Genomic DNA, 14,143 nt, shown 5'->3' with positions numbered 1-14,143 from the left:
TAAGTACACACCTATTGATAATCACCCTAAATGTAAATGGTCTGAATGCACCAATCAAAAGACACAGAGTCACTGAATGGATAAAAAAACAAGACCCATCTATATGCTGCCTACAAGACACTCACTTTAAACCCAGAGACATACACAGACTAAAAGTGAAGGGATGGAAAAGAAATTTCGTGCAACTAATAGGGAGAAAAAAACAGGAGTTGCAGTACTTGTATCAGACAAAATAGATTTCAAAACAAAGAAAATTACAAGAGACAAAGAAGAACATTACATAATGATAAAGGAGTCAATCTAACAAGAAGATATAACCATTATAAATATCTATGCACCCAACACAGGAGCACCTACATATGTGAAACAAATACTCACAGAATTAAAAGGGGAAATAGAATGCAATGCATTCATTCTAGGAGACTTCAACACTCCACTCACTCCAAAGGACAGATCAACCAGACAGAAAATAAGTAAAGAGACAGAGGCACTGAACCACATATTAGAACAGATGGACCTAACATACATTTATAGAACTCTACACCCCAAAGCAGCAGAATACACATTCTTCTCAAGTGCACATGGAACATTTTCAAGAATGGATCATATACTAGGTCACAAAAAGAGCCTTGGTAAATTCAAAAAGATTGAAATTGTACCAACCAGTTTCTCAGACCACAAAGGTATGAAACTAGAAATAACTTACGCAAAGAAAATGAAAAATCCCACAAACACATGGAGGCTTCACAACAGGCTCCTAAATAACCAATGGATCAATGACCAAATAAAAAGAAATCAAGCATATATGGAGACAAATGACAACAATAATTCAACACCACAAAATCTGTGGGATGTAGTGAAGGCTGTGCTAGGAGGAAAGTATATTGCAATACAGGCCTACCCCAGGAAAGAAGAACAGTCCCATATGAGCAGTCTAAACTCACAATTAATGAAACTAGAAAAAGAAGAACAAATGAGGCCCAAAGTCAGTAGAAGGAAGGACATAATAAAGATCAGAGTAGAAATAAATAAAATTGAGAAGAAAAAAACAATAATCAATGAAAGCAAGAGCTGGTTCTTTGAGAAAATAAACAAAATAGATAAACCCCTAGTCAGACTTACCAAGAAAAAAAGAGAATCTACATACATAAACAGAATCAGAAATGAGAAAGGAAAAATCACCATGGACACCACAGAAATACAAATAATTATTAAGAGAATACTATGAAAAATTATATGCTAACAAATTAGGTAACCTAGAAGAAATGGACAACTTTTTAGAAAAATATAACCTTCCAAGGCTGACCCAGAAAGAAACAGAAAATCTGAACAGACCAATTACCAGCAACAAAATTGAATTGGTAATCAAAAAACTACCTAAGAACAAAACCCGTGGACGAGATGGCTTCACCTGAATTTTATCAAACATTTAGTGAAGACCTAATACCCATCCACCTTAAAGTTTTCTAAAAAGTAGAAGAGGAGGGAATATTTCCAAACTCTTTCTATGAGGCCAGCATCACTCTAATACCAAAACTAGGCAAAGACACCACAAAAAAAGAAATTACAGACCAATATCCCTGATGAACATAGATGCAAAAATACTCAACAAAATATTAGAACTGAATTCAAAAATATATAAAAATATCATCCACCATGATCAAGTAGGATTTATTCTAGGGATGCAAGGATCATACAATATTAGAAAATCCATCAACATCATCCACCACATCAAGAAAAAGAAGGACAAAAACCACGTGATCATCTCCATAGATGCTGAAAAAGCATCTGACAAAATTCAACATCCATTCATGATAAAAATTCTCAACAAAATGGGTATAGAGAGAGGGCAAGTACCTCAACATATTAAAGGCCATATATGACAAACCCACAGCCAACATCATACGTAACAGCGAGAAGCTGAAAGTCTTTCCTTTAAAATCAGGAACAACACAAGGATGCCCACTCACTCTCTTTTATTCAACATAGTTCTGGAGGTCCTCCCCACAGCAATAAGACAACACAAAGAAAAAAGGGCATCCAGATTGGTAAGGAAGAAGTTAAACTGCCACTGTTTGCAGATGACATGATATTGTACATAAAAAACCTAAAGAATCCAGTCCCAAACTACTAGATCTAATATCTGAATTCAGCAAAGTTGCAGGATACAAAATTAATACACAGACATCTGTTGCATTCCTCTACACTAACAATAAACTAGCAGAGGGAGAAATCAGAAAAACAATTCCATTCACAACTGCATCAAAAAGAATAAAATACCTAGGAATAAACATAACCAGGGAAGTGAAAGACCTACACTTTGAAAACTACAAGACACTCATGAGAGAAATTAAAGAAGATGACCAATAAATGGAAACACATCCCATGCTCATGGATAGGAAGAATTAATATTGTCAAAATGACCATCCTGCCTAAAGCAATCTATAGATTCAATGCAATTTCTATCAAAATAGCAAAAACATTCTTCAATGAACTAGAGCAAATAGTTCTAAAATTCATATTGAACCACAAAAGACCCCAAATAGCCAAAGCAATCCTGAGAAGGAAGAATAAAGCTTGGGGGTATCATGCTCCCCAACTTCAAGCTTTACTACAAAGCCACAGTAATCAAGACAATTTGGTAATGGCACAAGAACAGAACAATAGACCAATGGAACAGACTAGAGAGCCCAGATATAAACCCAACCATATATGGTCAGTTAATATACAATAAAGGAGTCATGGACATACAATGGGGGAATGACAGCCTCTTCTACAACTGGTGTTGGCAAAACTGGACAGCTACATGCAAGAGAATGAAACCGGATTATTGTTTAACCCCATAAACAAAAGTAAACTCGAAATGGATCGAAGACTTGAATGTAAGTCATGAAAACATAAAACTCTTAGAAGACAACATAGGCAAAAATATCCTGAATATAAACATGAGGAACTTCTTCCTGAATGCATCTCCTCGAGCAAGGGAAACAAAAGCAAAAATGAACACATGGGACTACATCAAACTAAAAAGCTTCTGTATGGCAAAGGACACCATCAACAGAACAAAAAGGCATCCTACAGTATGGGAGAATATATTTGTAAATCACATATCTGAAAAAGGGTTAACATCCAAAATATATAAAGAACTCAGATGCCTCAACACCCAAAAAGCAAGTAACCTGATTTAAAAATGGGGGTAGGATATGAACAGACACTTCTACAAAGAAGAAATTCAGATGGCCAGCACGTACATGAAAAGATGCTCCACATCACTGATCATCAGGGAATTGCAAATTAAACCACAACGAGATATCACCTCACACCAGTTAGGATGGCCAGCATCGAAAAGACTAAGAACAACAAATGCAGGTGGGGATGTGGAGAAAGGGGAACCCTCCTACACTGCTGGTGGGAATATAAACTAGTTTAACCATTGTGGAAAACAATATGGAGGTTCCTCAAAAAACTAAAAATAGAAATACAATTTGACCCTGGAATCCCACTCCTAGGAATTTACCCAAAGAAAGCAATTTCTCAGATTCAAAAAGACATATGCGCCCCTATGTTTATTGCAGCACTACTTAGAATAGTCAAGATACGGAAGCAACCTAAGTGTCTGTCAGTAGATGAATGGATAAAGAACAGGTGGTACATATACACAATGGAATACTATTCAGTCATAAGAAAGAAACAAATCCTACCATTTGCAACAACATGGATGGAGCTGGAGGATATTATGCTCAGTTGAAATAAGCCAGGAGGAGAAAGAAAGTGCCAAATGATTTCCCTCATTTGTGGAGTATAACAATGAAGCAAAACTAAAGGAACAAAACAGCAGCAGACTCACAGACTCCAAGAAAGGACTAGCAGTTACCAAAGGGGAGGGGTGTAGGAGGACGGGTGGGGAGGGAGGGAGAAGGGGATTGAAGGGTATTATGATTAGTACACATGGTGTGAGGGGTCACAGAGAAAACAGTGTAGCACAGAGAAGGCAAATAGTGAATCTGTGGCATCTTATTACACTGATGGACAGTGACTGCAATGGCCTATGGGTGGGGACTTGATAATATGGGTAAATTTAGTAACCACATTGTTTTTTCATGTGAAAACTTCATAAGAGGGTATATCAATACCTTAATAAAAAATTATTAAAAAAACATCTCAGGAATACTACACCATCCACATAAAAAAGTTTTCAAAAATATTAATAAGAATAGCTAACTTCTCCTGAGCATTTATTAGGTACTAAGCAATTAACATACGTGATCTCATTTAATCCTCACAACTACCACATGGGGCAAGAATTAGTAATTACAGCACAGACAGGCTAAGTACCTTGCCCAAAGTTGCAAAGCTAGTAAGTGACAGAACTGGGATTTAGATTCAGGCAACCTAATTCTAGAGTACTCATCTTTCTGAGACTGAGAAAGTTGCTGTTGCTAATCTCTTGATGAGGACACCAAGATGAAACAAAACATTACTGGAATAAAAAAATTAATTATGGGGAAAGTACAGGCAAACAGGTAAAATTACAAGCCATGAACTATACATACACTTACACACAGAAAAGAATTAAAAGCAATTGATGGGCTGATGTATTATTTATAAGCCAACAGGAAGTTACTGGAAGACTCATCAGCAGAGACTCAAAGTAGAAAGCTGCTTTCCTGTATTTAACAGCTCCTTTATACAGCTCTAGCCACTAACTATCCTAAATAGAGACATCAGGCAGCCTCAGGGTATTCTGTGCTTTGTATCATTAGAGATACAGTCTCTCTGGGTATATCACTGAAAGGAGAAAAGGACATTGTCCATGCCTGACATATCCATTGCCAAAGAGAAAGAAAAAGAATTTTTCTCTCAGAGGTTCAGTTTGAGACCCACTGGGAAGGACTGTGAGTGGAGGTCTGGTGAACTATGACTGCCTCACCTGGGCCGTGGCCCACTCTGTGAACAGGAAGGTAGAGATGTTACTAGAGAATGGGGATGCTGGGCCTCCCCAGGTATCTATAGGTATCATTGTCATCAATTCATTCAACAAATATCTACTGATAATCTAGGATATGCTCTACCTGAGACACAAACATGAATAAGACAAATTCTTAATACCAAGGCATTTACAGTTCAATGTAGAGAGCAAAGATATCAGGTAGTTTACAATTTAGGTGATAAGAAAAAATTATCATACAATAAAGTAATGATGAACAATTTTACAAGGTATATAATATAATTAAACACTAAACTGTGTGATGTAGAGCACAAGTGATGCAGTTGTTCTGAGAGGAAAATCATCATAGTAACCACAAATGTGAATTAGACCTTAAAGAACGGGGAGGATTTGGCTAGAAGAGGAAAGGAGAAAGAATTCAGAGGAAAGAAGAGGGAACTCAGAGGAAAAGACAACTATGAGTGGAAGGATGGGGATAGAAAGAAGACAGTCATTGAGGAGACTGGCTTGAAGAAAGCAGAGTGTCAAGAAGGTGAGAGCTCATAAACTGCACAGCTAAGGCTGCTTACCCACCCTCCCCCACCAGAGGATGTTAGTGACCTCCTAATGCTGGCAGGATCCAATGTGTCAGAATTTGATGGGAAACATACCCTTAGTTACCAACTTCTTGACCTATTCGGTGGGTGAGGGGAAAAGTGAGGTTATCCTCATGTGACCTGGAAGAGATCAATGATATCAGAACAATGTGCTCCTCCCCATGTGCACAATCTTGGAGAAGGCCAGTAGAGCTGAGAAGGCCTGCTGGAGGACGAACTGTAATTTGAGTGCTGGATAAATTAAAACCGGTTGAAAACCCCTTAAACTCTGTAATTTGGGAATCTCTACCTGAATTCCTGACTAAGATCTTTTCATAAATTTCCATTGCCTAAGAATGAAATTCAAATTTCTTAGAATGGCTTATTATGGCCTTTCTTGATCTAACCCTTGCCTGCCTTTACAGCTTCACTCCTGTCTCTGCCTGACAGGCTCCAGTCACAGAGGACCAGAGCACTTCTCTGAAAGCTGATTATCTTGCTTTCTCAGGCCCCTGGGTCTCCTTTTTGAGTGCCCTTTTCTTCTTCTTCTGTGAGGCTAATTCCAACTTCTCCTTTATGACTCAATTTGTATGTTTTTTTCATCTAGCAAGTTAAGAATTACTGAAGATTTATGTAGGATTTATTGGCAGGCACTTGGGTGCCAGTCGTTGCTGGCTGGGGGCATGCAGTTTGGGGACACTGGGCTGGGAAGAGGAGGCTGAGAACCCATTCTGGGGAGGTAGGAAAGACTCAGGAGGCAAGGTGTATATGAGCCAAGACTCTTGTCCCCTGGCATGTGCTCAATGGTTCCAAAAGATTTCACTTATAAAACATATTCAAAGATGAATTATTAGGAATTTCAAGACAGCAACTGAAGAGCATTAAATCCCAAGCACAGAGCCTTTATGAAGGCAGAGCCCTGTGTGCACTAGTCACAAGCCCATGAGCCAGCCCTGCATATAAGTCTATATAAGTCTGTTCATACAGCATTGGTCATAATAACAAAATGTAATAAACCAAACTGTTCCTTAATGAACAATTAAATAACTAAATTTTAGTTCAACCACAAAGTATGAAAACAATGTAGCCAGTAAAAATGAGACAGCTCAATAGATACTAATATAGATATTTCTCCAACTCACAAAGAGGGTTACAGAATATTATGTATGTCACGATCCATTAAAATATTATATATATATACATATACTAATATATATATATATGAATATTGGGAACTATAACTGCCAATCTCTTAAAAGTGATGAAAGGAGGAAAGAATATTTTACTTTTTACATCTATAACACTTCAGGTTTTACATTAACATAGACTGTTTCTGAAATTAAAAATATGATTAAAAATTCAACTCTTAACACCTGGAAACACCTGTCTAAATCACAATGAAATCTGTTGGCTTTTAAGAATATAAAAAGTCCATGAAAAATAATCTTTCTGACCTGTAAAAGGCTACTCATGAAAATCTTGACATTCTTTCTCCTTTTTCCTTTAAATTCTTACCATCATTGCTGGGCTCTTCCGCAGGGGAGGCTGAGTCCATACATTCTAGGACTCCCTTTGTGATCTCAACCACCTGAAGCCTCCTGACCCTGCCTAGGTCTGTATCTTTCAATCCTTCCTCCAGTTGTTTGACCACCTTTTTTCCAGGCTGCGAAGTCAGAACAGTAATCTGGAAATAAATCCAATAATCCATGTGTCTATTTTCCTTGATACACAGAGTGAAGAATATAACAGGTTAGAGCTGGAGGGCAAACAAAGCGTAAGTATGTGGTGGTGGCTATTATCTTTAGGGCAAAGAAGAGGATTTAACTACAAATTACAAATCAAATTTCATTTGACACATTCTGGTGGGACAGATCATCACAGGACCCTTTTTTAAAAATTAAAATATCATTGATACACAATCTTATGAAGATTTCACAACAACAACATTGTGGTTTCAACACTCACCCACATTATTAAATCCTCACACCCCCCACTGCAGTCACTGTCTATCAGCGTAGTAAGATGCTATAGAGTCATTACTTGTCTTCTCCATGCTGTACTGCCTTCCCCACATCACAGGACCCTTTTTAAATGGGCTGAGTCTACCCCAGAAAGTGAGAAGCGAGTCCTGTGTTTTAGTTTCTAAGGATTGCTAGAAGCACTGGTGGTATCTCACTTGCTCACAGTGCTTTTCTTCTGTAAAGAAACAGAATCTTTAAATTCCGCTCACACTAAGTGGAATACTAAATACCAGAGAGCCTACACACTCTTAATTCCCAGTGATGCTTCCATGCAGCTTTCTCTCATTGTTCAACCTGGGTCCAGTTGAGCTGTTTCTTTTGCTCTCTTAACTCTAAAATGTACTAACCTTGATCAATATATCTGACCTGAAGGAATGTTGGGATGATTGTGTATAATTTGAATATTTTACTCCACCTGAATGAATACACTGTATGTTTTTATTAGCAGTTTTGTTTTGAATTTGAAACTCTAGAAGGCAAGTATTTAAATACAGCAATTCTCTTTTCTACCGAGACATTTTTGATTGATGAAGAGGGATGCAGATGTAAGCACAATTATTTTTTTAACTCATCTGTTTGATGCCTGAGGTTATAGGAGACTGAATGTGTTTTAACTCAGAGTCTCTCACGCAATCAATGCTTTAGTCATGAATTACTTATATTTTTAAGATTGTCTTAGTCTGGCACCAGAATTTTAGCAATCTTTACATTTGCCCATTTGCTAATCCCAAGAAAATTTACTCAATTTGATGCCAAGATTTGATTAAGAACTATTGGAAATTCTTAAGAGTACCCAGAGAAAATATATACAGATACCAATCTAGGCAGTTTAACAATTGCTTTACAAGTTCCAAATATCCAGAGGCAGATGGCATATTCAGATTTTATTTTGATTTCACAATAAAAACATTTTTCCTTATAATTCACTTTAGTCCATATTTTTGGAGCTCCCCTATATATCTAGCTCTGTACTAAGAATTGCATAGGTTATGGGAAAAAGCGAACGTGTCTACTGTCTGTAGAGAGCTGAAAATCTAGCCTTAAAAATGACCTTCAGGGGCTGCAGGCCAAGATGGCGGCGTGAGTAGAGCAGCAGAAATCTCCTCCCAAAACCACATTCATCTATGAAAATATAACAAAGACAACTCTTCCTAAAATAGAGACCAGAGGGCACAGGACAACATCCAGACAACATCCACACCTGTGAGAACCCAGCGCCTCCCGAAGGGGGTAAGATACAAGCCCCGGCCCGGCGGGACCCGAACGCCCCTCCCCCAGCTCCCGGAGGGTGGAGAGGAGTCAGCAGGGAGGGAGAGGGAGCCCAGGACTGCTGAACACCCAGCCCCAGGCATCCAGACCAGAGCAGACACAGTGCATGCGTGGGGTCCTGGATACTAGGGAAACAGGGCAGCAGGACCGGTGAGCAGGTGCCTGAGACCGACGCCGCAGAACAAAGAAACGGGAGTGGCCTTTTTTTTTTTTTTTTTTGTGAGTGCTTTTTGGAAGTCTTAAAGGGACAGGGACCCTAATACTAGGGAAACAGGGAAGCAAGACCGGTGAGCGTGTGCCTGAGACTGGCGCCTGAGGACAAAGAAAATCATGCGTTTTTCTTTTCTTTTTTTAAAAAAATTATTTATTTATTTATTTATTTATTTATTTTGTTGTTGCTGTTGTTGTTTTGGTTTGGAGAGTGCTTTTTGGAAGTCTTAAAGGGGCAGGGCAGGACACTTAGTCCAGAGGCAGGGAATCTGGGGATCTCTGGGCACTCTAATCCCCTGGGGAGCAGGGAGCACGGAGGCCCCTTACGGAGATAAATAGCCTCCCGGCCACTCCCCCTCCAATGGGGCTCCACCATTTTGGAGCAGCAGCCTGAGCCAGGCCACACCCACAGCAACAGCGGAGATAAATTCCATAGCAGCCTGGCAGGAAGCAGAAGCCCTGTCTGCACACAGCTGCCCAGCACAAGCCACTAGAGGTCGCTATTCTCCCAGGAGAGGAAGGCCACAAACCAACAAGAAGGAAAGTTCTTCCAGCTGTCACTTGTACCAGCTCTGCAAACTATCTCTATCACCATGAAAAGGCAAAACTACAGGCAGACAAAGATCACAGAGACAACACCTGAGAAGGAGACAGACCTAACCAGTCTTCCTGAAAAAGAATCCAAAATAAAAATCATGAACATGCTGACAGAGATGCAGAGAAAAATGCAAGAGCAATGGGATGAAGTCCGGAGGGAGATCACAGATGTCAGGAAGGAGATCACAGAAGTGAAACAAACCCTGGAAGGATTTATAAGTAGAATGGATAAGATGCAAGAGGCCATTGAAGGAATAGAAACCAGAGAACAGGAACGTATAGAAGCTGACATAGAGAGAGATAAAAGGGTCTCCAGGAGCTAAACAATACTAAGAGAACTATGTGACCAGTCCAAAAGAAACGATATCCGTATTATAGGGGAACCAGAAGAAGAAGAGAGAGGAAAAGGGATAGAAAGTCTCTTTGAAGAAATAATTGCTGAAAACTTCCCCAAACTGGGGGAGGAAATAACTGAACAGACCACGGAAATACACAGAACCCCCAACAGAAAGGATCCAAGGAGGACAACACCAAGACACATAATAATTAAAATGGCAAGAATCAAGGACAAGGAAAGAGTTTTAAAGGCAGCTAGAGAGAAAAAGGTCACCTATAAAGGAAAACCCATCAGGTTAACATCAGACTTCTCGACAGAAACCCTACAAGCCAGAAGAGAATGGCATGATATATTTAATGCAATGAAACAGAAGGGCCTTGAACCAAGGATACTGTATCCAGCACGACTATCATTTAAATATGATGGTGGGATTAAACAATTCCCAGACAAGCAAAAGCTGAGGGAATTTGCTTCCCACAAACCACCTCTACAGGGCATCTTACAGGGACTGATCTAGATGGGAGCACTCCTAAAAAGAGCACAGAACAAAACACACAACATATGAAGAATGGAGGAGGAGGAATAAGAAGGGAGAGAAGAAAAGAATCTCCAGACAGTGTATATAACAGCTCAATAAGCGAGCTAAGTTAGGCAGTAAGATACTAAAGAGGCTAACCTTGAACATTTGGTAACCACGAATCTAAAGCCTGCAATGGCAATAAGTACATCTCTCTCAATAGTCACCCTAAATGTAAATGGACTTAATGTACCAATCAAAAGACACAGAGTAATAGAATGGATAAAAAAGCAAGACCCATCTATATACTGCTTACAAGAAACTCATCTCAAACCCAAAGACATGCACAGACTAAAAGTCAAGGGATGGAAAAACATATTTCAGGCAAACAACAGTGAGAAGAAAGCAGGGGTTGCAGTACTAATATCAGACAAAATAGACTTCAAAACAAAGAAAGTAACAAGAGATAAAGAAGGATACTAAATAATGATAAAGGGCTCAGTCTGACAAGAAGATATAACCATTTTAAATATATATGCACGCAACACAGGAGCACCAGCATATGTGAAACAAATACTAACAGAACTAAAGAGGGAAATAGACTGCAATGCATTCATTTTAGGAGACTTCAACACACCACTCACACCAAAGGATAGATCCACTGGGCAGAAAATAAGTAAGGACACACAGGCACTAAACAACACACTAGAACAGATGGACCTAATAGACATCTATAGAACTCTACATCCAAAAGCAACAGGATATACATTCTTCTCAAGTGCACATGGAACATTCTCCAGAATAGACCACATACTAGCTCACAAAAAGAGCCTCAGTAAATTTCAAAATGTTGAAATTCTACCAACCAATCTTTCAGACCACAAAGGTATAAAACTAGAAATAAATTCTACAAAGAAAACAAAAAGGCTCACAAACACATGGAGGCTTAATAACATGCTTCTAAATAATCAATGGATCAATGAACAAATCAAAATAGAGATCAAGGAATATATAGAAACAAATGACAACAACACAAAGCCCCAACTTCTGTGGGATGCAGTGAAAGCAGTCTTAAGAGGAAAGTATATCGTGATCCAGGCACACTTGAAGAAGGAAGAACAATCTCAAATGAATAGTCTAACATCACAGTTATCGAAACTGGAAAAAGAAGAACAAATGAGGCCTAAAGTCAGCAGAAGGAGGGACATAATAAAGATCAGAGAAGAAATAAACAAAATTGAGAAGAATAAAACAATAGCAAAAATCAACGAAACCAAGAGCTGGTTCTTTGAGAAAATAAACAAAATAGATAAGCCCCCAGCCAGACTTATTAAGAGAAAAAGAGAATCAACACACATCAACAGAATCAGAAAAGAGAAAGGAAAAATCATAACGGACTCCACAGAAATACAAAGAATTATTAGAGAATACTATGAAAATGTATATGCTAACAAGCTGGAAAACCAAGAAGAAATGGACAACTTCCTAGAAAAATACAACTTTCCAAGACTGACCAAGGAAGAAACACAAAATTTAAACAAACCAATTACGAGCAAATAAATTGAAGTGGTAATCAAAAAAATACCCAAGAACAAAACCCCGGGGCCGGACAGATTTACCTCGGAATTTTATCAGACACACAGAGAAGACATAATACCCATTCTCCTTAAAGTGTTCCAAAAAATAGAAGAGGAGGGAATACTCCCAAACTCATTCTATGAAGCCAACATCACCCTAATACCAAAACCAGGAAAAGACCCCACCAAAAAAGAAAATTACAGACCAATAGCCCTGATGAACATAGATGCAAAAATACTCAATAAAATATTAGCAAAGAGAATTCAACAGTATATCAAAAGGATCATACACCATGACCAAGTGAGGTTCATCCCAGGGATGCAAGGATGGCACAACATTCGAAAATCCGTCAACATGATCCACCACATCAACAAAAAGAAAGACAAAAACCACACGATCATCTCCATAGATGCTGAAAAAGCATTTGACAAAATTCAACATCCATTCATGATAAAAACTCTCAGCAAAATGGGAATAGAGGGCAAGTACCTCAACATAATAAAGGCCATATATGATAAACCCACAGCCAACATTATACTGAACAGCGAGAAGCTGAAAGCATTTCCTCTGAGATCGGGAACTAGACAGGGATGCCCACTCTCCCCACTGTTATTTAACATAGTACTAGAGGTCCTAGCCATGGCAATCAGACAAAACAAAGAAATACAAGGAATCCAGATTGGTAAAGAAGAAGTTAAACTGTTACTATTTGCAGATGATATGATATTGTACATAAAAAACCCTAAAGACTCCACTCCAAAACTACTAGAACTGATATCGGAATACAACAAAGTTGCAGGATAAAAAATTAACACACAGAAATCTGTAGCTTTCCTATACACTAACAATGAATCAATAGAAAGAGAAATCAGGAAAACAATTCCATTCACAATTGCATCAAAAAGAATAAAATACCTAGGAATAAACCTAACCAAAGAAGTGAAAGACCTATACCCTGAAAACTACAAGTCACTCTTAAGAGAAATTAAAGGGGACACTTATAAATGGAAACTCATCCCATGCTCATGGCTAGGAAGAATTAATATTGTCAAAATGGCCATCCTGCTCAAAGCAATATACAGATTTGATGCAATCCCTCTCAAATTACCAGCAATATTCTTCAATGAACTGGAGCAAATAATTCAAAAATTCATATGGAAACACCAAAGACCCCGAATAGCCAAAGCAATCCTGAAAAAGAAGAATAAAGTAGGGGGGATCTCACTCCCCACCTTCAAGCTCTACTACAAAGCCATAGTAATCAAGACAATTTGGTACTGGCACAAGAACAGAGCCACAGACCAGTGGAACAGATTAGAGACTCCAGAAATTAATCCAAACATATATGGTCAATTAATATTTGATAAAGGAGCCATGGACATACAATGGCGAAATGACAGTCTCTTCAACAGATGGTGCTGGGAAAACTGGACAGCTACATGTAGGAGAATGAAACTGGACCATTGTCTAACCCCATACACAAAAGTAAATTCAAAATGGATCAAAGACCTGAAGGTAAGTTATGAAACCATAAAACTCTTAGAAAAAAACATAGGCAAAAACCTTTTAGACATAAACATGAGTGACTATATTAAGCTGAAAAGCTTCTGTACAGCAAAAGACACCATCAATAGAACAAAAAGGAACCCTACAGTATGGGAGAATATATTTGTAAATGACAGATCCGATAAAGGCTTGACGTCCAAAATATATAAAGAGCTCACACGCCTCAACAAACAAAAAACAAATAATCCAATTAAAAAATGGGCAGAGGAACTGAACAGACAGTTCTCCAAAAAAGAAATACAGATGGCCAACAGACACATGAAAAGATGCTCCACATCGCTAATTATCAGAGAAATGCAAATTAAAACTACAATGATATCACCTCACACCAGTAAGGATGGCTGCCATCCAAAAGACAAACAACAACAAATGTTGGCGAGGCTGTGGAGAAAGGGGAACCCTCCTACACTGCTGGTGGCAATGTAAATTAGTTCAACCATTGTGGAAAGCAGTATGGAGGTTCATCAAAATGCTCAAAACAGACCTACCATTTGACCCAGGAATTCCACTCCTAGTAATTTACCC

At 38.5% G+C, this 14,143-nt stretch overlaps 1 protein-coding gene across 2 annotated transcripts in view; it reads right to left on the bottom strand.

Annotated features, from left to right (window-relative positions):
* M1AP (meiosis 1 associated protein) overlaps positions 1-14,143 on the bottom strand; it is a 97,208-nt gene that overhangs the window by 44,740 nt on the left and 38,325 nt on the right. For both annotated transcript variants that reach the window (XM_073242155.1, XM_073242161.1), the window contains one exon: positions 7,039-7,207. In XM_073242155.1, coding sequence (XP_073098256.1) covers positions 7,039-7,207 — 169 coding nt within the window. The remainder of the gene's footprint in view (positions 1-7,038; positions 7,208-14,143) is intronic.

The sequence above is a fragment of the Manis javanica genome, chromosome 1 (genome assembly GCF_040802235.1).
Source record: "Manis javanica isolate MJ-LG chromosome 1, MJ_LKY, whole genome shotgun sequence".
NCBI lineage: Eukaryota > Metazoa > Chordata > Mammalia > Pholidota > Manidae > Manis > Manis javanica.
The sequence above is the reverse complement of the archived record's forward strand: the minus strand, read 5'-3'. Positions and strand labels throughout refer to the sequence as shown.